Genomic DNA, 26,264 nt, shown 5'->3' on the forward strand with positions numbered 1-26,264 from the left:
TTGCGACATTTCAATGATAGAATCTTCCTTCACTAAGAAATCAGAAAGATCATTTCAAATGTCTAGGTAGTTTCAAAATTTTCAATGTGAACGTTTGTAGTTGTGTGTCACCGAAGTCGGTACCCTCGTTGGTTTTGACCTCCTTTGTCACTCCTTAAAGCTCTTATTCCGGTGAGTTCTGAACTGTGTGAGTTTAATAACTTTACTTCTGGAAAGGGTTCTGGCACCAATCGCATAAAATGACTCCAGAGGCACAAGTTTGGTTATTAGCACTCCAAAAGGCAGTTTATTACGTGTAATCTGCAATCTTTAGGAGTTTTGATTTTGAAAGAGAGGAAAATGTTATCTGTTTTGAATTGCTGCATCCACATGAAATAAAATAAAGGTGTCAAATCTTAAACCACATAAAGGGTATACTGTACTATGTTCTTTTTATTTATTTATTTATTTTATGTTTTGTATAGGTGTACTGGATTTAGATATAAGTGATATTGAAGCTTTTCTACATTTTATAAATGATTTTGGTTTCAACAATTTAGTTATTGAAATTGAGAAGAGATTAAAAAGGAGTAAGTTTGTTGAATATGTATTAAAATTTGTTTGTTAAATTATAGTTAATTTGATGTTTTAACATTTTTACAGCTCCAATGTTATATGTTTATACCATGTATGTTTTCAAAAAAATTGAACCAATTTCAAATAACTTTTTTTTTGATTAAGTAAAAACATACTTTACAGGATGTGTTCCAAAAGCTTTAGGGCTGGTTTTTTTTTTCTAAGCAAAGAGGCAGATGAAAGGTGGTCTGTTCAGGTGCAATTGGAGGAGGGGGATGAAGTATCAAGTAAAAAAGGGGTGCTTGAAACGAGTGCCAGCACGTTTCAAGTACCTCTTTCATGAGAATAGTACACCGATCTTTTTCAAGGAGGGGGATATTGGGAACACTGGAAAAAATTAGAAGTCATCTCTCAGCCATTGAAAAGAGCAGGTTGCTTGTACTGTGTACCCTTGTTAAAACGTCCTGTCATGGAGAATCATGGAATGCTTTCTGGAGCAGTGATATGCTCCAGAGGCTACACAAAATTGGATAACAATTTTGTGTAAATCTTGGTAAAACAGGCAAAAAGACTCATGAGATGATGAAGGAGGCCTAGGAAGATTCTTCCATGGATAGATTGGGTGTTTTTGAAAGGCATAAGCTGTTTCAAGTAGGTAAGAAAAGAGTGGAGGACGACGACCTCTCCAGATGCCTTTCAACCAGGAAGACCAACAAAAAAGTGTTGCGAGTGAAAAATTTACGAACAGTGATTGTAGAATGAGTATCAGAATGATTGCTGATGAATTGAGTGTTCCTAAACCGCGTATTTTTGAGATTGTGACAGAAAAATGGGTAATGAGGAAAGTGTGAGCAAAGTTTGTGCCCTGAGTGTTGGCAGAGGAGCAAAAAGGCAATCAGAAATCAATCTGGCAGGATTGTCTTCATGTGAATGAGGACCCTGAAGTTTTGGACAATGTAGTTATTGACAGTGTACTCAAGGAGAAGCATCACAGCTCAGTAGAGGTAGTTCAACAGGTTGTGACGAGGGAGCTAAACAATATCCCGGTCAAGGTGTTTCTGGAGGCATACAAAAACTGGAAAACTTGTTAGCAGCAGTGTGTGAATGCGGAAGGGTGCTACTTTGAAAAATTCTAACCAGTTGTACTATTCTCATGAATATATATATATATATATATATATATATATATATATATATATATATATACACATATATATATATATATATATATACACACACACACACCTACATATATATATTTTAATAAGTCGTACTAATTTCAGAACACACCCTACTTGCTGCTGACCATTAATTTTAATTTTTTAGTCTACATAACAATCTTTATCCTTATTTATTTGAAATTTTGTCCTTTGAAAGTTTCAAGTAATTGCTAAAAATGTACTTGGACTGCTATTATCCTACATGAAATACACCGCCAGCTCAGTCATTCCTGCCAAGGACTGCAGCTTCGTGCTTATTAGCACTCATCAGCCCGGCATAGCAAGTGACTGAGCTGGAGGTGGAAAACCTCTTAAGGAAGCAAAGCGTGCCAAACGTAGCTAATATAGAATTAGCACAAACCAGCCGAGTGACCGAAGCAATGGTTCTGTTCAACTCGCAGATTGAAGACAAGGCGTGGTATTTTCAGTAGGTTACAGCCCTACTGAAAATACCACGTATAATAGCATGTGTAGCCTATGAAATAGGTTATATACGTGTAATAATAGCACGTGTAACCTACTGAAAATGATATCATCTTAACCAATTATTCAAAAATGAACTTGTAACATCTTAAAAAGTATCTCAGTCTTAAATTTGATTATCATCTCAAACATTAAATAATAAAGAACACTTTTTGTTTCAAATGTATAATCCTTATTAGCTGAAATTTCTGCCAGTACTATAACCCCAACCTTCTACAAGAAAGTAGATTTCAAGAATTAGTATCCTGTAGCTTTTGGCTTATGTTCTCAAAATAGGCATAGAGAAAAGTTGCAATCCTTATGGACCACACTCTTGTTTTATGAACTTTAAGGGGCTTTCTGAATGCTTTTACCTTCTTTTAATGGTAAGAATTTGCAAATAGAGTAGTCAATAAAGCTTCAGCTTGAACATCAATGGCAGATTTGCTTAAGAAACTGGTCTGAGCATAAAGGAATTGTCGCAGCCTCATAGTGTTGGTTGATTTTAAACTGACCTAAAGATTGAGATTTGTTACTATTATAAGGAAATTGAAAAAAAAAAACATTATGTTATGTTGCTTTCAGTTTCAGACCTTTTGCTCCTAAGGGAGGGGACATTTTAAGAATTAGAGGTTTACCTGAGAGTCCCACCTTTGAAATGAATTCAAAATTTCCAACTCTGGATGAAAATTTTTAATATTTTGAAACTACACTTTATCAAGTCCTCTTAATGTTTGACTTGCCCTCTCCTGAAATAAATTCCTGTATACACCCCTGGGTTGGTTTAATATGTGTTTTAAAATCTTTTGTTCTTTTTTAAGTTTCTGAAAATTATTTCATTTTATCGTTCCCATAAAAAAGCAACTAATAGCAGAACCCAAACATCATAATTGTTAAAAAAGGTGTTTACTGTAAAATGTAAATTTTACTGGGTTTGCATTTCTTTGCTTTTAGTCTTACAAAGGATTTTTACCTGAAAATGCTTTTCAAATTCTAGGGGATACGGGGGTTCTTCCCCAGAAAAAGTTCCACAATTTAAACTCTAAAAACACAATTTTAGGCAATTTCTGGTAATGTTAGGGGGACAGGAGGTTTGAACATCCTCAGAAATGCTTCAAAATTGAAGCCTTGAAAATGCAATTAAGGCCATCTTTGGTAATGATAGTGGATGCAATGAAGTTAAGGGACTTTGGTCCAGCAATTTTTTGAAATTAAGATTCCAAAAATGAAATTTTAGATGATCTTTAATGATGTATGTGATGAGAGGCTCGAGTTCAGTTCAGATTTTGAAAATTAAAGTACTAGAAATACTATTGTAGGCTACCTGTAATTGTTAGCTGGTAAGATGGGATTTGGAACTCTTCTCGGGAATTTTTCAAAATTTGCTTTCCAAAAATTTTTCTTTAAAGGATCCTTGATGATATTAAGGGGAGTGAGGTTAAGGGCCACCTTTGATGACTATTAGGAAAGTATGAGACTGGGGACTTCCCCTGGAAATTTTTCAAAATTAGTCTTAAGTTGTCCTGTTTCTATTTTTTCTTTTTGTGTGGTAGTGTTTGCTGAATTTTTTTTCTTCCAGGGGGTGGGAGTGGAGGGGCACTTGACATATTCTGGGAAGCACCAGGAGTTCTCCCCTGTAAAATTTTAGAATGTGAACTTCTAGAAATGCATTTGACACAATCGTTACATTAGCAATGTAAGGGAGAGAGGAGATCCAGGGACATTCCCTTGGAAAATTTTTGTGTCTTTGATGACATTAAGGGTAAAAATGAATTTTTGAACTCTCTCCCCAAAAATTTTAAGAAATTGAAGTTTCAAAAAAGTTATAGACAAGCTTTAGTGATGTTAAAGAGAAGAAAAGGCCACAAACTCTATGCTGCGAAAGTTTTAAAAACCGGTGTACTAAAAAATGTTAAACAACTTTCGTGATCCTAGAGGAGGAACCTTGTCCTTAATGTACTAAAATTTTCATCGTTTTGCACTACATTTTTGCAGAAAAAGAGAAGGTTCCACTTAATTTGACCCAAATTTCATCTAGTAGTCTTAATCATTTTTTTTTTTAATATTTGCATCTTGTAGTTCCATTTGAAGTCATGTGCGCTTGATTGTGCAAGAAATCCTTTGTCTGTCTAGAGCTGCATGGGGTAGGCTGTCACTCCAGTGTCACCACAAAATGAAAACAATAAGGCTCTTAAGTTTCTTCAGATAATACACTAAACTGTATGATGTGGATAAAAGACCTGTTACTACATTGTTTGCAAACTATCAAATAGAAAAAAGAAATTAAAAAATTTATATTGTCTCAACCATCAATACTTGTAAAAAACATAGACTTGTACACATCAATTAGAGTAAAACAAAATATACTTTTGAAATGTAAACTTTAATTAAGTGTGTACAAACAGTATCAGTGACTACATGCAAATGGTTGAAAAAAAAACATTTTGTTCTGTTCAGAGTATTCTCTCAAAAGCTAATGGGGACAACACATGTTTTCCTCATGACTCTCAGAATGCAGGAAAAATGTTTAATTTTTAAATTTTCATTGAAACAACTTGCCTTTTTTACTTCCTTTTACAAAAAAAGGAAGTATTGTATTCACGAAAAAGTTTTCAATCAAAAATCTGCCTTAATTTCCATTTTGCTCACCCCCGAATGAATGTTGAGTTTTTTTTTTTTGGACCCGACCACATGTGGATATATGCCTAGGAACGTACAGACACCCGAAATATCCATTTTGAGGATCCCCGAGTTAATCACAACGAGTTTTCTCGTGACCTCCGTATGTATGTGCGTATGTGCCTCGCATAACTCAAAAACGGTATGTCCTAGAAAGTTGAAGTTTGGTATGTAGACTCCTAGTGTACTCTAGTTGTGCATCTTCCCTTTTTGGTTGCATTTGGATGTTCCTAAGGGGGTCTTTTACACCTTTTTTCCGGGGGGGGGGAATCATTGTTAATTTTAATGCTAACTCAAGTTGTGTTAAAATTTGTCAATCACTTGGCGACTTATCGCCAAGCTTTTGGCCTCCAAGTTTTGTTACCAACTTGGCAAAAAATTTGGCGATTTTTTTTTTCAATTATTTTTTTTTAATTTTTAAATCTGGTTTTAATTTGGCCAATGTTGGTGATATTTAAAGAGTTAACCATTGAATCACATTAAAATTTCCAATAATGGGGAAATAAATCTGTAAAACTTTTTTTTTTGCTTCAGTTAGCAAGAAACCAGGGGCGAAAATATTTAGTGTTTCCTTGCTTACTCCAAAGCGCCATTATCATTAAATTGGCGTAAAAGGAAGTCATGTGATGCACACATCAGCTCGTTTTTTCAGTAAACTCTTGATTATCCCCGGAATAGGGTGGCACAGTAACTGCGGATAATTCGAATAATAGGTATAAAATGATACTAGCGTATACAATAGCTAAAAAATATGACTAACACTCTCACATTCATTTAAATTATAGCTGAAAACATTGTTACATTGCATCTACTAACATTGAATGTAAAAAAACATACATAAAAGCTAAAAGCGAACAATAAAACAATCATTAGTTCAAAAACATTTAATGACCATTAAGGAACTAAAAAAATGTGAAAAGTCCCATGAATAATCCGGACCTCGGATAATCTGACAACCAATAATCAGGAGTTTACTGTATTTGTAATTTTTGACCCTTTTTTTTTCTTTTAGCTTTTTTTTTTACTAGATATTAAACTTCTTTCTTTTATTTTTTTTTAAACTAGAAAGTGGGTTAGTGAAAAGGAGCAACTGTCCAATTCTAAGTAAATTTTATTCTTAAAAATATACGAATATATTCCACTCCTATGAGAATGTTTCCTAAAATTTAAATTGACTGAGGGTGGAGGTTGATTCCAGCAGCTAGTTCAAAAAAGTAGTGGTGACACTCTTAACTTCCTTCCAAAAAATTCTATTTGATGGCACAAGACTTCTCTTCATGTGTAATGTAGTTCTTTTGATCTTATGAAAAGAGAAAACTTTATGATATACATATGCTTTATAGTAAAGAAAATTTAGAGATCAAATCAAAAACGAAGCACATGCTTAAAATAATGGAGTTTTGTTCAATTGATATTTTCTGTCCTAAAAATGTCCTATGATATTGTTAAAATTGTGTCCTTAAAAAAAAAAAAAAAAAAAAAAAAAAATCCATACTCTGACCCCTGTGAATGCTATCTAAACACTAAAATGTTTAGTAGAAAACATTAGATGTGTACAAAACAGTGGTAAATTATACTTTGGAGTAGGGAGAATTAAACATGCACGAAATGTGCAAGAATTTGCATGCTTCTCATACTCATGTACTACAGTTTACAAGAATCATATAGAATGAATTTGAGGGTTGAAATATTTTATATATACCTAGGTAGTAGAAGGAAAAAATATTCTTCATATAAATATTACAAAGTAATCCCCATATCTTCCACTAAAATAAGTATTAAGCAATTTTCTCCATACAGACATAAAATTTACATGTGATGTTATAAAACAATGAAAATTTTTATCTCAGATATGTTTAAATCAAGTAATAATATATATTTTTTTAATTTTCAGAGAGAAAAAGAACATCTTTTACAATTGAATTTAACCAAGAATTTTACAAAAAAGATTTCTATAAACTGTTTTTATCTGCTCTACCAAAGAAATATAAGGAATATAACTCCATGGTTTGTATTTTTTCAAATTTGAAAATGTACCCTATTTTTAGTTGAATAAATTAATTATTATTATTAATTTACCGAGTAAAAATTAGAAATAACATGATTTATTATAAATTTTCATTGCTAAATTATAAAAAATAGTTAACTGAATCAAACTTTGCATTATACCTAATTGCTAAAAATTTGACCCATGACTTTTTACGAGGCTTGAAGATGTTAACAGAAAAGTATTTCAATATGCCAGTGCTTAGTTATTAAAATTCAATATTTTTTCTTCATAAAAACGGGCAGATAATTTTACCACATTTTTTATCTGCATTACCAACAGGGGCATATGGACAAGAGTAATGGGTAATTGTCATAGGAACAGCTATTACTTTTGTAAGTAAAATAAAAGAGAAGAAGCAAGACTACAAGTAACCAATCCCAGCCGCTCATTTTTACAGCACTTTATTCAAACTTTCAACTTGTATAGCTGCACTCGAATCAATGCAGCTACGCACATTTTAAAAATATGTGTTATCATTACAAAGCATTAGTAGCAATGTTATTATTATTAAAATAGACTTATTTATGTCAAATTAAAAGAAAATATTTCTTGGATTACATATTTATTTTTATAGAATATATACTGAAATATGAAATTTTTTGAAATTATTTTTGAACCATTCAAATGTTAGTTAGAGCTTTGAAAGAAATGTTTCATTCAATAAATGTATGTCCAGTAGAAACCTAATTTAATAACAAAAAATGATACTGTGGTGAATTTTGCTGTATAGAACATTGATAAATATTTTTTCTCATAAAAGTCTCCTTTTATGTTAAGACTTTTAAATTGTTCTTAGTATTTTCATATTATAGTTTCTTCCTGAAAGAAACCCAGAGAGCAATGTGACAATTATTGAAAATAACAGCATGAATTTTCACAGAATTCTTTGTTTCACAGTATTATTATTAATAATAATACAATCATATTTTATGTTTAAAAATTAATACCATATTATGTTTTTAGTTGAAGCATTTTTAATATCTTTAAAAGCAAGTTTTTTTAAGCTACTTTTAAAGGAGTCTTCTATTCTTAAGCATCTTTTTCTACTAGCTAAAGATATTAAAAATTACTTTGCATTTGAAATAAGTCTTTTTAATTCATTTTTCTGCTAGCAAAATTAGTTCTATAGTAAAAAATATATTTGTGTATTTTCTTTTCTGTTGAAGTCAGTATATTTATTTATATGTAATACTTGGTGGCTCTGCCCACTGCTCACTTCACTCACCAACCCTCATTCCCCTCCTGCAGTGACTCAAAGCCACCTTTGGGGGAGAGCAGTTGATATTTTTCAGTGTGTCAGGACATCCCTGGATATCCTTCAACCCCTTATCTCAATCCATTTAAGTTTTAGAGGGGTGAGACAAGGAGGAATTGCTTTCCCTGGATGTCCTGTATCCAACGGTACTAGTATTGACTTAGTGGATATTGCAAGTTCAGAGGAGATAGAGATACACACAGACAGATGCACACTTGTTTTAATAATATAGATGCATTAAAATATGTAGATGATAATAAGTAATTTGGTACAAAATAAATAATTGGGTTCTGGACCAGAATGAATGAAGTATGAAGTGAAAAAGGGGATTCTTGAAAAGAGCGCAAGGCACTGCAACCACTGGTCTATTGTACTGTCCCCGCTAGGACCAGCACTCAATAGCATAAGCGAATTTCTGCTGTTGTCTAACTGAGATATTAGGCAGTACCCAAGGATTCACATAGTGGTATCCTAAATGTTCAAATCTTTGTGCAGAATAATAGTCACATTTACATAGTACATGAATAGAGCTTTCTTTTGCCATTTGGCATCCTCTACACGATGGATTGTCAGTAACGCCCATCAGATTAAGGTGCCTATCAAGAGAGCAATGTCCAGTTAGTAGCCCAACAGACTTGAAATCTCTTTCTTACTCAGACCAAGCTGCTTCCCTGGATCTGGCAGCTGGTTAAGAACTTTGCCTGTCTCTGAGAGTCAGACTAAGCCACCTAACATACGATTCACCCATAATTAGGTTCTTGCAGTATTCCTGACTGTATTGTAGGGCAAATCAAGGGCAGGCTCAGGTCCTACAAATGGTGTAATGGAACCCTGCTTAGCTAATTGGTCAGCTAATTCATTGCCCACAATGTCATGGTGACCAGAAACCCAGTAAAGGAAAACCTTATTACTACTGGCTAGTGTTACCAATCCATTGTGGCACTCCTATACTATCTTGGTTGAGAAGCAGTACCGATCCAGAGCTTTTAACACAGCTTGGCTATCAGAGAAGACTCTTATAATCTTACCAGTTATGCCTTGCTCTAAGCTGTTATTTACGTATGGCAAAATGGCTTAAGTTTCTGCCTGGTAGATCCAAGTATTAATGACCTGCTCTTAGTTATTTTGAACGTAAAAATTTACTATTAAAACTGCTATTGATATTCTTTTTGATATGGTAATTCCACTTGAAAAAAATTGTATGCATTTTATTTTATGGAATAGATTATTTATATTTAATTGGCATATTTTATGTTTCTTTGTGAAGGCAATTATTCAAAAAGTGGGGTGGCAATACTCTTTTCTTAGTGGCACACAGTCTTAAACTTGAAATAAAATTATAAGGAGACATAGTGGAGTGTTTTATTTATTTATTTTTGTGTATTTTTCAACAACTAAGTTTTTTTTCCTCCAGTAACCTTTCAATTATCTGCTTTGTGGGTTATCTGCCATCTTTTGCAATCTCTTCATTCATGCTGATAACTTATGGAATGTAGTAAAAGAGACATAATTATTTTCTTTAAGAACTTATGTAATTTGTTAGCAGCAGATACAGAATGTTTTCAGAGCAAAAACCTGAAACACTAATCTCATGTTTGCTTAGATGTTCTTTCTACCCACTCCTTCCTACTGTTGAGATCTTCTGATCCAAATAATTGCTCTTCCTTAGCCAGAAAAAGCGATCTTATGAGGAGTAAGGTGATTTATCACCTTGTGTAAAGATATTGTTTATGAAAAACGAATTAGTTCGAAGCAAAAAGTCAAGCAAATGAATTTACATGAAAAATAAAAGTATATTGTTAATCTAGTCATTATCCAATGTGTAAGTTTTGTAATAAATTGACGTTTTTTGAATACATGTTTGTGTTTGATTATGTTCTCCTTCCCTCCATTAGCATATTGTAAGTTACTGTATTTCAACTGAATTATCTCTGTCATGCATTTCAGTTGTGTCTAAAGAAATTATATAATTTTCAGAGCGACTTTGATGGAGCTGAATTCGCGGATTTACACATACAGCTGCAAGATCAAGTTTTTGCTTGTCATAAGGTAAATATCAATTTCATTCTAAATAAACATTGGTGTTCGCTACCCTTTCTCTCTCACTCTCTCTTTATACAAAGTTGGGCAAAAGATATGAATCAGTTGTAAAGGGATGTAAAACAAAAACAGTATAAACATTATGTTTGTTACGTGTTCTCATGCTCTGCCATTGCAATGCAAAGCTCTTCAGTTGCATACCAGACTCTAGCAGAATGAACGCACTGAGGAAAGTTTCTTGATGTCACAAGCTCTTTCAGCACATTGGTTTGTTTTCCTTGGAGGCATGTTTCATATTGCTTTAAAAAATCCTCTTAACATGCTTGCCAACTCTATGGGATATAATGGGAAACTCCTGTTTTTCACACCCATCTTCCAATCCCCCCCCCCCCTCTTTTTTTTGCAATTTTCTCACATTTTTAGAAGCTTTTTTTTCAACTTGTGAAGGAAATAAAATTTGAGAATGTGTTTGCTGTCAATCATCAAAACATTTCACTTTCTTCTCAGTAGATGGCTTCCATAATTTTCATACATCTACCAATGACCATGGTCATTAAACTTCAAGTAGTGCATTAACATTGTGACTGAAAAACCAATTTTCTTTACTGGGATTGGAGCTCTGCAACCGAGAGTGTAAGATTGGTTTTGTGCACCTACTTGCTGCAGAAATACATTTATGTGCAATTATGCACCATTTTTTTCCTAAGTATAATATGTACACCAAAAAAGCACATGCCATAGCTGCTAAGTACTCCATTTACTCTGATTTGATTTGCATCCTGCAAAAATTTGATATTTTCGATATATCTGAATTTTCTCAAAAGAAATCTTTTATTGTTTTCATTTTTGAAACAAGAGGTGTCAAATTCAGGTACATTAAAAGAATTAATTTAAGACATGTAATAAGAATTTTTAAAATTTCCAACTTGTTCAGTAAAAATATATTTTTTGGGAACTTTTCACATCTTCATGCCCCAGAAAGCGCTTTGCTTTGTCAAAAATTGCATGAAGTGTTTGGAAATTCAATCCTTATGCATCTTGTAAAAAAAACAGTATATTTTATAGCTGTTACCAATTGGCTAAAAATCTCAGAAAAATCCCCATTGCATTTTAAATTTCATGTCCAAGGTATTTAAACTCGTAATATATAATAATTTTGAATTGAAATATGTCGCTGGTTAGTCATCTATTTTCCTTTTGTGAAATCTCCTGTTTTTTCCCCTACAAATGTTGGCATGTACGTTTTAATTATATTTAAATTAATTTAATGGAGATGTTATTGGTACATTTCTGCATAGTTTTTCATGGTCCTTCATTTACAAGCAAGTTTGAAAACCATGTATGGTTCCTATTAAAGACCAGAACTGCTGATGTTCTTCTTGCAAATCTTCCAGAAGTCAATGACTCATATCGTATTGCCACATCATACTTCCCTTCTGAAGATTGTAATGAATATGATAAAGACAAAGTTGAAATTATAGAGGATGTTCCCACAGCTGATCAAGCGATGCAAAGCATAAAACTCACAAAATAATTTTTATTTGCAAATGCCAACCAACGAGCAAATTGGCAACCAAACAATGAAGCAAATTTGCAAAAAATCATTAGTATAGAATGTGCTAATGATGAAGTTGTTTCTGAAAAGAAAAAACAAAGGTTAAACATTTCTTTTATTAGTTCAATGGGTAAAAGTCTATTTTCAAACAATAGACTTCTATTTTAATCCTGCCCCGATTTTACGTTTTCCCGCTTGGTACATTTTTGATCACTTGTCTGACAGAATAACTAAAATCAGAGTTCCACTGTATAAATATATATATATGTATGTATCTATGCATGTATTTATTAAAACATAGTGAAATATTGAAATGCAAGAAAAATCTAGACAACAAAGTAAAGGAAAGAAAATGAGACCATGACACCTAGACTCGCCAGCCATGGATTACTTTCTTTTTTATTAATGGCTAAATAAATTTTAATTCAGTCTAGCTATCATGTGGAATTGGTTACTTTTCTTTTTAAGAATATTATATTCATTTACTATAGTTTTTCTCATTGGAAAAGATGTAAAAAAGATGAAGAAAGCATTTGAATCATCAATTGTTCTTGTGGGAGATAAATACATGTTTTTAAATATTTTGAACAAAAATAATTTAATGGCCCATTTTCTATTCTATGTTTTTTTATTTATTTATTTTTTTTTTTATTTTTTTTTTATTATGATAGCTAAGTTTGCAGGCACACAGATGTTAAGTGAAAATTAATGAATGACAACAGTTTTCACAGCTTCTTAGGGGACTTTCTTTGAAAAAGCCATGAAAAACTAGTTTTCTTTTGTGAAACATCATAAAATGTGGAAAAATAAAAGGAAATACTTGAGAAATAGAATTAAAGAAAATACATTACAAGAAAGTGTTTAAATATGGAACACATTTTGTTATTTGAGGTTTTTTACAAGAAAATTCTTAAAATATTTTTTGTCTTTGGAAAAATTCCTTAATTGGAGACATTTTCTACATAGAAGTCTGTTTGTGTGCATGCATTGATGTTTATATGTTTATTTTATTTATTTATTATTTTTTTTTTAGGTTTTCATTAGTGGAAGATGTGAATACTTTAAAGCATTACTACTTGATCATTTTTCTGAAGTTGAAGAACGTGCTGAATCAAAAATTCATGCTATCAAATTAACAGATATCAATCCAGATTTATTTATATACATATTACAATATATATACACAAATACAGTTGAGGTTAGTAGAAAAGTTTTGTTTTTTAGATTAATTCATCTTAAAAGTGTTTTGATTTTCAAAAATACATTCATTAAAAATGTTTCTAGAGTAAAGCATTTCACTTCATCTTTGTTTTAATAAGAAATAACCAGTAAATAACAACCTGCCTTGTAAAAGACAAATAATTTTTTATTGTAACAATGTCAGAAATTTTTCTCAAGTATTCCTTTTGCTGGGAACATTTGATAATTTTATTTGACTGATCAATTTTAGTGCTCAAGCTCACAGCTTTTAAGGGGAAAAATGTATAAACAACTTCTATTTTGATATTTAAATAAAATATGAATATGCAGGATCTAGTATTTATTACAAATGCAACTTAATCAAATTTCTAGCATTTCTCATGTGTATTTTTTATTTTCATATTATACATATCGCCACCTCAGAGTAACAGTAGGATATTTTGGTGTTATTCCTGGGAGTAGATGTCTTAGTGTTGCTCTGAGGCGACAATATATAGTTGTGGCAAAACAAATATTTTTCCATTGAAAATTAATGTTTTTAATTGACCCTTTTCTTTTCATCATATAGATAAATCGTGATGACGTGTTAGACCTTTTGTCTCTTGCTGATATGCTCATTTTAACAGGGCTAAAGAAACAGTGCTCAACTCTTGTTGGAGAAAACTTAAGTGTTGATAATGTTGTTGAAATACTTCAAGTGGCAAGGTTATATAATCTTCCACGCTTAGAAACTCAATGCACCGAATACATGGCAATACACTTAGAAGAAGTAAGTTGAAGAAACAGAAATATTATATTTAAATGGGTCATTTTTGTACTGATGACCAAAAACATTGATCTCTCTCTATATATATATACAGTACATGCATACGTACAATAACCTCTTATATGTTTTTCATTTGTTACTGAAGGAATTAAAGATAAAAAATTAAGGCCAGTGAAGTACAGGCTATCTGCACACCTGGAAAGTCATGGAAGATCATGGTAAGGCATTGATTTTCACCATGATCAAATTTGGTCATGGAAAGTCATGATTTTCTGCAAAAAAAGCCCAAACATCATGGAAACTGACAATTGGTCATGGATTTTGCATTTTAAAACACACAAATATATTTATCAAATTGTTCGGATTAGGCATAAAATATATGCATTTTAGCTCTTAAAAAAAATGGTTTAACACATCAGTCCCGATTTTTTTTTTAAAGCATTTGGAAATCTGATTGCATCAACTTCTATGAAACTTGCTTGTTTTTGTTTCCTATTTGAACCTACCACTTGGATGTTAACTATTCAAGCCAATACCACTGCTAAAAATTATAATTAAGTTTCACCAGTGTTTTAAGAAGTTAGGTTATGATAGCAATAGAATATATGAAAATTTGAAATTTGTTGTCATTATTTGAAGTTTTCCTTTCCTAAAATTTTGGCTATTTTGCCGTGTTAAGCGCAAAAATCATATCTGCAGTGGAGCTTAAAATGAGAAATTCATGATTAAATGTATTATTAAATAATACCAAGAGCATCTTTTTTTTTTTTTTTTTTTAAGGGTCTAAAAGACATTGTTGTCACTTTATTTTGTAAATACAAATATAACAGAATATGCCTCCCCCCCCCAAAAAAAAACAATCTTCTTAATTTTAGACATTTGAAACTTGCTAAACCATAATATATTGCTGTTATCTATGTTCATTAATTGAGGATGTTGGTTAGTTTTAACAGCAGAGGATACTTGATAATTTCAAAGCAAAAATGGATAAATAGAATAAGTTTAATTTTTATGTGATCATTTACATTAAACAACAATATTTTATATTCTCGATTTATTTACTGAGCCTGAAGATAGTTTGCAACGCAGAGGATGCGTAGCCAAAAAAATATATTTGGCTGTAGAATTAAGTGTTCTTTTTTTCTTGCAGAAAAGAATCGGATATGAATATTTTGCATGCATTTGATTTTTAAGAATTTGCATTGTAAATAAACATTTATACAATATTTAGACCAGGGTTCGTAAGCCTCCTGAAAAACTCCTGAAATTTAATTTTTTCTTCTAAGAGCCCTTAAAACTCCTGAATTTTTGTTTTAACCTCCTGATTTCCCCCCTCTCCTCCTAAAAATAAATTTCAACAACAATTGCTAATTTTAATTCCATGTCAGCTCCGTTTAGGCAGCCATATTGAATCGCCGGCAACCAATCAAAATTCTCTTATTATACAGAGCACCCAGTGCTTTTTGCAAAGACATGGTGTGTGTTCAAACCGACTGTCCTGTTACTCTGTTCAAACATGCCCATTACGGTAACTGATTGTAACTGCCACTAGAGAACGAACCAAAAGCATGTGCTAGTTTTTGTGTTAACAGCAACAGCTATTAAGCATATTTTCTATATTGCTAATTAGTAGTGCTATTGCTATTTTGTAGTACATTTTGTACTGATAATATGCCAATATATCTAATATTTTGTGTATTCCTGTTATTTTCAAATATTTTAAATCCAATTTTTAATTCTTTTTTTTTTTTTTTTTGATTGAATAGTGCATGAAAAAAAATTACTAATCAATTAAAAATTTGACAGCAAAGTAGATTAAATGTTACTGAAACTAATTTTCTTGTAAAAACCGCTCGTGTTATTACTCCTGAAAATTTTGCTTTTGACTCCTGAAAATTCCTAAAATTCATTTGTCTGGAAGAACTTTGTTTATACAATATTTATACAAACCTTAATACAAGGAAGTATTAGTTTTTATTATCGACCTATATCAACTATTCAATTAATAGGTAACCTATATTTCAGTACTCTGTTACAATAAACTATTACATTATTAAATACTGCGTTACTAAGGTTTAAAAATCGTACCTACATAATTACTAAGTAAAAACAGGGTAAATGCCGCAGATACCACTATAAAGGCTTAGTATTTGTCCCTTATGTTCAAATATCCATAGCAACCTATGCAAAATGTGCAGTTACTTTTTTCCTTATTTCGCATTTACAAATCGCCAAAAAACTTTAGATTTTGGTGAACCAAACTACTAATGACCGCCTGGTGACAATAACTCAATTTTGATAAAATGTGCAGATACCCAATCTGTGCTTAGGGCAGTATTGTATACATATTACTTTAGTAAATTATTAAATATTCGTTGTCTTGTTAATAAAATAATTAACACAAAAAGATAACATTTTCAAATGATTGTGTTTGATATTTCAAATTTTTTACATCCAGATCATGTTTCAATTATTATAAAAAAAAAAGGGTGTTTTTCTGTATAAAAGCTTAGGATGACTAATTTTATTATTTATTCTGATAATTAGTAGTAGTTATTTCATTCATTGTTGAATTAATTTTGGTACTTGAAAAATTATTTTTAGCTGCATTAAAAGAAAAACTGCTAGCTCTTATAATAATAATCACTTAATTGTTCGTTTCTTTTTTTTATCTTTTTGAAATTATTTATCAAAAACTTAATCTTAAGGTTAAAAAAATAATAAAAATAACTGTTTGCTATTTGCCAGTAGTTTTATATCATTTTTGGCCTCAAGTTTGAAAATTCTTTTCTTTTGGAAATTCAACCTCAAATTAGTAGGAGAATGTAAGGCAAAATGAAATGGTGAAATCTTTACTTCACTTTTAGTACAGTAGCCCCTTGTTATATCGCTCTATTAGATACATCGCTCTTTTCATGTCTCCTGAAATATTAAAGTCAAAAAAGAAAAAGCCTTGCTTTAAGTTAGAAACCATTTATGAAAACATATTGGTATTACTCAGAAAAGGTCTCTTCTTTTTTCTGTCTGAGCAAAACGAAGATGGTTCTTTTCGTCTGAATTCACTAGAAAAGCAGCAACTATTCCTGTCATTCAAATGTACATGCCCCCAGAATATTTCAATTTAAGATAGTTTGTAAACTACTTGACATTTTCTTTTGTATTGGTACTAACCCCTTTACAATGAGTGAGAGACAGCAGGCAGGGTAAATCAAAGGAATTAGACCGCCTATTGGGAATAAGAGGGTAATTGAAATGCTCACTCTTATCTCGTGGTAGTTAAGAAAGATCATCTTCATTTGCCATTTGATGTTTGTACCTTTCTGACGCTGACTGTACCGTTCTGACTACAATCAAAACCATTTGAAAATCATGTCAAAAAGAGTGAATGCTAACTATTGTATATGTTGGATGGATAATTATTTTTAATGACCTTGGTTATATCGAGTTTTCGGATATATCACGCTTTTTCTTTTTGTTTGTTTAAACAACATCCTTGTTTTTATAAAATATTAAAAGGTGCAGAATATTGTCGTAATAACTGACTGAAAAAAATAGAAAAGCTGTTTTTTGTCTTGCCTTTATTTTTTTGCGGTTTCATTAATATGTTTCTGTGCTTTTACCTTTCATAAAACTGGTATTGAATGGGAGGTAGACTAATCAATTTCTTCGCATTTAAACCAGCTGAAATATCAAATAACTGTAAGTAAAGAAAAAAAATTAATTTGAATTTTGACATCTTGAATTCAAATTATGTTTTTCGCAGTCACGAGTGTGTGTATGTAGGCGTGTGTGTTTGTGTGTGGGGCATGTGTGGGTAGTTGTGTGTGTGTATGTGTGTGTGTAGTTGTGTATGTATGTGCGTGTGTGTGTGTAGTTGTGTATGTATGTGCGTGTGTGTGTGTAGTTGTGTATGTATGTGCGCGTGTGTAGTTTTGTATGTATGCACGTGTGTGTAGGACATGGATGCAACCTGGAGACGGCTTTCGCTAGAGGAGCAGCATCGTGAGGACCCGGTCGACGGTGATGGTGCGGAAGGTGGCGGTGGGAAAATAAAATGATAGCACGCCAAAAACAGTCAAATGAAAGCAATAAGCAATCGTGATTGCTCAAAAACTGTATATAGCTCTTTTTTTGTTGACTTTGATCTAATTGTAAACTCTTTACCCGAGCCGAAATTAGTAGGTACATTTCGAGTTTGTTTGCTCTCGATGTTTTTCAGAGGTTAATATATTTCAGTTAAAACTAAAATTAATACAAAATTAATGTAAGGAAAATTTCGTATTTATGTGTTTGCTTCCTCACATAATCTTACAAAATAGTCTTATCTACCACCTTAGTATTCAAATTGTATCAGGTATGTCCACTCTGTTACAGAAGTGTATTTGTTGAAATTCAAAGTTATAATGTGAAAATGTATGAATTAAGTTTTTAATATGTTTAGAGCTGAACAATTACAGCTCATATTAATGCAATTCTGGTTTTATTAAACTCTATTTGATTTGAGAAGTGAATATTTACACGTGTTCATTAATTCTGATTTCTGGAGAGTTAAAAATTAATTTATGTAACTTCATTTTGTAGTAAAATAGTTTCTGAATTTATCTAAACAATTCATCGGGAATATTCCCATGTATTGCTGCAATTGAGCTGCAAATAAAAAATAAAAAAAAAACTGAGAAACAGATTTTAGTTTTTTTTTGCCCCTTACATTTTGCCATCATGAAATTTGTTGCCCTAGGCAGTGGCGCAGGTTGCCTACCCCAGAAGGCAGGTTGCCTACCCCAGAAGCCGGACCTATAAATAGGGTTACAAGCACACACAGGCTTTAAAGTATAGATTACAATGCTGCCAGTTAAGGTTTGCCCCAACTATAGTAAAGTAAACCAATCAAATAGATAAGATTTTTCCCCCTCAAAATTACATTTATACAAAATTTGACACAAAATGTTTTAACCTCATGTTTATACTAGATTTCTTTGTTTTAAGATAGATTTTTTTCTTTTAAAAATGTTTAATGGAAATTAAGAAATAATGTTCTAGCACATAATAATTGTATAGTTATTTTAAAAAAATCACTGAAAACAAAAACCTAGCTGAAACACAACTGGTATTTTGCACCAATTTATACTATGGTTCTTTGGATTTAGCTGCCTTTTGAAAAATACATTTATTACTATTTATATTTCCTTTCACAGGTTGTCCAGCAACCTGCCTTTAAATCTATTGTTCTGCAAGATGCAAATGAAATTCAAGAAAGACAAGAAACGGACACCATTGCTGTAATTGATGATATTCGTTATCATATAGCAAGTTCAACTAAAATATGCTTCTCATCTAGAAAATTTGTGTTGATAGAAAGTCTTCTGGAAGAATTAAAATTGGATGCTTAATTTTTTTCTTCAAGCAGATTGGGGGAAAAAAATGTCAGAAATACTTTATGATTGCTTGAATAAATTTTTTTTATTTTTTACTAGTTGTACTGTAAATTATTCTGTTCAATAGTTTTGCTATGGTTTCTCATTAATGTTGCTGAAATATTTTCTTTTGAAATACTTTTGTACAAAATTTCTCTTGCTATGAATCAAAAAAAAAAAAAATCTTTGAATAATCTTTTGTTAAAACTTTTGAATAAACTTTCTACACTGAGAAAGTTTGTTTAACAGTCCACCTAACTGTAGTTTAAGATTCTTTAAGGCTCTTGCAGTTAGTGCCTGATTACTGAAGGGCATGTGGTGCAAGTGCACGGTCAGAAGGACCAAGTCAGGTATCCAAAATTGAAACTTTTGTAGTAAATTTTACTTTTTGTTTAGTGATAAAACATTAAAGAAAACTGAAAAATACTATGTGTTCACCACAGCAAGATTACTTTTCTTGTTTTCAGTTTAAAAGTCCGACAACAAAAAGGAGAAATTTGTTGTCTAGCCATTGGGTAAATGCAGGGTTCTTTTACATCTTCATAGTATCTTAGCATATTTCTGCTCCACTGTTACATCTGAATTTAATTTTGACGCTTTTGATGGTCAAAATGTATGAGGAGGCTTCTGGATGAAATGTTTTCCCCAGGCCTCATAAAAACGTTAAGAAGCTCTGCATGCACTTTTGTGGAAAACAGTACAAATCTTAAAATTGTCTTCCTAGCCGAAAGTAGACATTCGATGAGCATTTTTTTTTCATAACCTAAAATCAAGTATTTCTTTTTAAAATTGCACTAGAGAGCTCCATCCTCTTGCTCGTCAACTCCTGTTCACCACCTGTCGCGAATCAATGCTGCCTGTGGCGGGTGACAAATCCATATCTGCGGCCCCTTAAGCTGTTACTCTTTATTAATTCTTGTAGCTTAGTGAAAGTCTTATGCTGATGCATTTAACACTAATAAAATAATAGTTAATGAGAAGTTTTTATTCCTATTGTGAGTCAATCATCCTTAATACATCAAATAAGTGCTAATCCTGTGAAGTCCATTGGCTTGAATGGAAGCTCGTATTGTTTGAAGCTTGTTGGCATTCTGTTGGTTTTTTCTCATTGGGTAAGTCGGGGGTGTATTCCCCTGCAACAGAGATCGATTTGGCAACTTATGAGTCAACCAATTTGGACTACATGTGTGCCAAACCGTGTACTTAAGATTGCATGCAGATAGGTTAAGTTATATTTTTGTTATATCAGCGTTGGCTGTTGTGAACGCTTGACCTTGAAGCAGAAACATCATTTGTAACAGGTTATTATGCCGCCAAAGACAGACTTTAGGTGCGGAAACAAATAAAAGTTGCTGCGAATGAGGTCGGGGCATTCCAGAGGATGGTCAAAAATGTCCCCACCAAAGTCCTGTAAGTGTCCTCATGGTTGAGAGTTGACTACACAGGCAGCAACTTTCTAAGAATAGGTATACAAAAACCAGTACCACGCTTTGATCAATGCTTGGAAAATCACTGGAGCAATGTGAAAAATAGCATAAGGGTGGTAGATTTTGTACAATAAACTTCTTTGCTCTATCTGTACTTGTTTTTTATTTCAAAACGGTACTTACTTTAAAAACGACCCTCGTACCTATTACATATAATTCTACTTCAAGGTCATCTGCCATCTCACTGTGGTTGAGTTTAGCTCTATCTGTACTTGTTTTTTATTTCAAAACGGTACTTACTTTAAAAACGACCCTCGTACCTATTACATATAATTCTACTTCAAGGTCATCTGCCATCTCACTGTGGTTGAGTTTAGTGAGATCTTTGTAATCTGTTTCATCTGAAAGTTTTTAGATTGGTGTTTTTGGCACACCTCATCTCTTTATGTGGTTCCATGTACTAGTTTGTAAAACTACTTTTCCCATCTGGCTGAAATTGATAAAACAAATAGTGATGATAGTTTTTGAATTCGATTGTCAGATTGGCTTGTTGTGGTTTAGGTAATTTGTATCTCAGTCTATAGTGTTAGTGTTTGGGATCAGTTAAAAATGAATGGTAATTATGGAGTTTTTCAATTAGAATTTGAATAGTAATAGATAACAAGATAGCCTAAAACCCAGTTGTTTTTATCCTGAATAAATGGCTTTGTGTTTCAAGATGATGTTTGGTTTTAGATATCCACATACTTTCCAGCATTTCATATCTCTAAATAACTTTGCTACGTATTCTTACAAAGGTTTAGAAGGGTGAGACATGCCGAAATGGCTTTCCCTGGATGTCTTGTATTCAACAGTACCAGTATTGGCCTGGTAGACATAGACAGCCGGAGGAGATAGGGTTAGACACATGCAAAGCTTTTAATAGTTATAGACTGGGGGCTCTGTCACCTGCTCGTTTCGCTCGCGAACCCGTGGTGGTGTTGGCTACTGGCAGAAAAGTTATCGATTCCCATGCAAATTCGTTCTTGCACGTCGGCTGGGTGCCGGCTGACGCGATTGACGTCATCGGCACGTGCCGAGTCGACGTGCATAAGACACGTGCGTTGAGAGGGAATGAGGTGGTTTTTGGAATGAATGAGTGAGTGAGGGTGACTATCAAGTTGATAGATGGAGATAGTTTTTGTTTTTAAGCGATTCTGTTTTTATTTTATTATCCTGTAAATAGTTATGATTGAGTGTTCAAATAAACGACGAGTTTTTAAAAATTAGTTTTTCTTTCAAAAACAACTGCTTACATGGGTTTAGAACGTTGGGAAAGTTCAGGAAAGGAATTTTTTTCCAACAGGAGGGTCATGGGCCGTGCCCATGTTGCACTATTTTATTTGAGAGATATATCGGCTTCGGAGGCCGTAAGGATTGAAAAATCTTATGAGCTTTTTAAAGTCTGAAGATTTTCAAGTTTAAGTTAGAAATTTTGAACATTGTTTTACAGCCATGGCTTTGCTCCCCGAAGGTTTTGAACTGCTCAGCAAAAAGAACTGGGATAGATGGAAAATAGATGTTAAAGTCTTACTTCTCGATAAAGGATGTTGGAAATTTATTGAAGGGAAAGTAGTCGCTTTAGATGAAAAGGCAACTAGTCGTGAGCGTAGCGAATTTCTCCTGTTGCAGGATCGCGCTTACACCGCACTTTACTATGCTATAAAGCCTGAGTTCAGACCACTTATTCAGGACACTGCAGATGGCAAGAAAGCATGGGAGATTCTGCAAGCTCAGTTTGAACCAAAAACGCGAGCGAGAGTTATACAACTTTTTTATGAATTCTTTAACATCCGTTATAAAGATAACGAAGAAATGGGTCTTTTTATAGCTAGAGTTAAATTAGCTGTGAAGAAATTGTATGACGCGGGCCATAGTTTAGATTCGCTTTTTGAAGGTTTCCAAGTTATTAGGCATCTACCGCCGGAATATACCGGTATAATCCAACTAATTTACCGTTGGAGTGATGAAGATTTTGACATCAACGAGATTGCTGAGGAGCTGATGAAAGAAGAAAGTAGACTGAAACAGGTAAAAGCTGACAATGAAAAACCTGAGGTGAGTGCTTTCAATATTACTAATAGAAGCAAGAAGACAGGAAAAGTAAACGAAAACAGAGGAAATGCTAAATATGTTAAAAATACGAAGGATAGAAAGTTAATAGGACCGTGTCATAGATGTCATCAATACGGACATTTGATCGCGCAATGTAAAAGTAACGTAAATCGTAATAACTTTTCGAACTTCAATGGTAAATATTCGATGTTAGTTGAGAGTTACATTTCGACCTCTGAATCAGGAGCTGGTAAAGATTGTAATAGAAATCAGTTTCACTGGATTTTTGATTGTGAGGCAACAACGCATTTTTGTAATAACAAGAACTTAATGAAAAATTTCGAAGAAATTTCCGATGTAAATATAGCTTTGGCAGTGGGAAATGCTAATAGTAAAGTTTTGGGAAGAGGAACTGTGAGATTTGCTGTAAAAACGAACGGGAAAGTTAATTGGATAGAGTTAACAAACGTTTTATACAACCCAAACATGAGAAGAAATTTAATCTCCGGTGCACATTTTGTTGGAAGTAAAGGAAAAATTTGCGTGTTCTTTAATAATTGGCGAAAGTTATTTTATGCACGTAGAGAAGAGAGTTTATACTCATGGGCGTCGCGGCCGGGGGGGGGGGTCCAAGGGGTCCGAACACCCCCAATATTTGAGGACTGGACCCCCTCGATAATTATTTAGATGAAATTCTTTAATTTGGGAAATTATTTTTGCTTTGAAGGCTTTAAACAGTTGCATAATACATAATATATATACCATGTTTAATTCATATCAAATAAAACAAAATGAACATCGAAAAAAATGAACTAAAAAAAAAAAAGGTGATGTGTATAGTGAACGGAAAGTGAACTCCAATGACAAACCATTGCTCTGCTCTCTGCGCACACTAGCTTCAGTGGAGGATGCTAGAAAGCGGACACCTTCTCCCGAGTGCAATGTCAACTATCCACAGTCGTGTCGTCGGCCTCCCCAGCTTGAAAGTCATTCCAGCGTATTTGTTGCTGTTTAGGGGGAAACAACGGGACAACTTTGAGGTACTGAAACTAGATGGACCCCCCCCCCCTTTTTTTTAAGACTCTCGTGCTAATAAGTCAACAGAAGTCAGACGGGGTTAAATTTCTGCCCCTTTCTTTCTTATCTCGTTTCTCGGCGCTTCCAGGTTTCTGTTTCGAGTTTTCTAGTGCTTGTTTCTCCGATTCGATTTAATTTATAGCGACCCCGATGTTACCCAAACAAAATGAGACACCAGACCTCTTTGGCGGTTTTTTGCAGCTGGCAACAACACCCTGGCCAAAGGATGCACAAAAATTTAGAATACCACTTAGCTGGTCAAAGGTTAAGTTTGGGGTAAAAAGGTAAAGGACGTGTCATGTGTTTGACATTATTCAACACGTGGCTTCAAAGTACCTTATCGAAGCGCGGTTTCTCAAATGTGTTTCCGGCATCTCAAATTTGACCAAAAAAGCGTTACGTTACAGAAAAAAAAGAGAAGGAGTCTAAAAATTAACGTGCAATTTCAAAAGCAAATCGGAAGCCAGCATAACGATGGATACTGTGATGTCACTTCCGATAGACCAACGAAAAAAGAAGCGCAAGATGACCAGAAAAAAAAAAGACAGAAATAAAAGGAGCTTCCCTATTGGGAAACGTTCCGACAAAAATAAAGATAATTTTATGTGGTCTTTTGGTTTCCTTGAGAGTAGGTGACATGAAGAGCGCTCCTATTTTGGTAGAAATACTTTTTTTTACATATTCGATTACGGCTATGGAGAGGTGGCTTGAAACGGGAAAATGTAGCAAACCTTCTACATCAAATGAACCTGAGCAATTTTTAACTACTGAATCATCGTCAACATCCACGCATAACAGAACCATCTTCCAAAAGTCAAAAGACCGTGATAGGTAAGTACCATTCTGTTTAGTGCAGTGGCTCCCCGATTTAATACTATTCAGATGGGGTTACTTTTCGATTTTCCGAATGAAATTCCTAATTACCCATATCACTACATCTAATGAGAATATCTTTTTAATTTAATATTTCACAAAAAAAAAAAAAATTGAATTTTTGGCATCTTGAATTCAAATTATGTTTTTCGCAATCACGAGCGTGTGTGTGTATGAATGCGCGTGTGTGTTTGTGTAGGCGCATGTATGTGTGTGCGTGTTGTGTATGCAGAGCTGTGTGTGTACGCGCGTGTGTGTGTATGTAGGCATATGTGTTTGTGTCTGTGTGGAGGCATGAGTGTGTGTATGTGTGTGTGTTTGTGTCTGTGCGCAGGCATGAGTGTGTATATGTGTGTGTGGGCGCGTGTGTGTATGTGTGTGTGTTTGTGTATGTGCGCAGGCATGAGTGTGTATATGTGTGTGTAGGCGTGTGTTTGTATGCGTGTGTGCGTAGGATATGGACGCCTCCGACCAGAAGAAGCGGATAGCTCAAGACCGGGGGACAGCCGCGCCTGGAGGACCGCGGGCGGTGGTGCTGCAGAGGCCCTGGTCCAACTGAAAAAGGAACCGTAACATCAAAAAATGTCAAATGAGAACAATAAGCAATCGTGATTGCTTAAACAAAAAAAAAAAAAAAAATACTCGAAATTTGAAGACTCGTCAGACAAAATTTTCTGGGAAAGAAAAGTTTACGAAAGTTCAGTCAGTATGCTTTAGTCAATAATGCGTTCAACTTTCTCTTCTTTTTTTTTTAATGTTTCATCTTTTATAAATTTTAATGGAATAAATAATACTCCTTTTAGTTATTAAAGCTTAACAGGAAATTATCCAATAATAATCCTGCTTTACAGAACAAATTTTATTGAAATAACCATTTTAAAACTTATTGTCACGTGTCAGAAAAAAGCAGTTCATTTCTCTATCTCTTTCCCATCGTCCGCTAAACAGAATTCAATTATACACCAAATCTGTTCTCTGTGTAGGCCAGTACTTTTCAATCTGTGGGATGTGCCTCTCAAGGCAAGCCTGTCACTTACGAGGATCAGGGGAGGAAGGAGTACTTTCCCTGCTGACTTTGAGAAATCAGAAATTAATGTATTTACTAGGACTCGACCGATGCATCGGCCTGGCCGATGCATCGGCGCCGATGGTTCAACAATTTAGCCATCGGCATCGGCATCGGCGGCCGATGCTAACTTGCAGGAAACATCGGCCTTAAAAACATCGAAAAGCCGATGGAATTGGCCGATGTTTTTGAAAAAACAAAAAACCTTTGTTTTACTTTTTAATACAAAGTAAAGGGAGTTATTGTTTTCAAACAAAATTGTTTACTTAAATTTCAGTATGAATTTATATTTTAGTCACCCCTGAAAGAGTTTTTAATACTGCATTCAAGTACCAAACACGTTAATTATTGCGTTGTTTCTTGCGGCTGGATGTACGTATGTATCTCTCATAAGTCATAACTAAAAAATGGTAAGCTGTAGATGGCTAAATTTTCGCCTGTGGGAAGTGCGCACGTTCCAATTGTGACCTTCCCTTTTTGTTTTCGATCGGATGTTCTAAAAAGCCTATTAACTGATTTTTTGTGGCTATT

General features: G+C 33.4%; 1 protein-coding gene across 4 annotated transcripts in view; it reads left to right on the plus strand.

Moving 5' to 3' along the window:
* LOC129231605 (ankyrin repeat and BTB/POZ domain-containing protein 1-like) overlaps positions 1-20,730 on the plus strand; it is a gene marked incomplete at its 5' end in the record, with an annotated part of 34,811 nt that extends 14,081 nt beyond the window's left edge. For 2 of the 4 annotated variants that reach the window (XM_054865968.1, XM_054865969.1), the window contains 6 exon segments: positions 465-569; positions 6,811-6,923; positions 10,199-10,270; positions 12,850-13,014; positions 13,585-13,785; positions 18,978-20,730. In XM_054865968.1, the coding sequence (XP_054721943.1) occupies positions 465-569; positions 6,811-6,923; positions 10,199-10,270; positions 12,850-13,014; positions 13,585-13,785; positions 18,978-19,172 (851 nt within the window). 4 annotated transcript variants of the gene reach the window in all.
* Between the last annotated feature and the right edge of the window lie 5,534 nt (positions 20,731-26,264).

The sequence above is a fragment of the Uloborus diversus genome, chromosome 10 (genome assembly GCF_026930045.1).
Source record: "Uloborus diversus isolate 005 chromosome 10, Udiv.v.3.1, whole genome shotgun sequence".
NCBI classification, from domain to species: Eukaryota; Metazoa; Arthropoda; class Arachnida; order Araneae; family Uloboridae; genus Uloborus; species Uloborus diversus.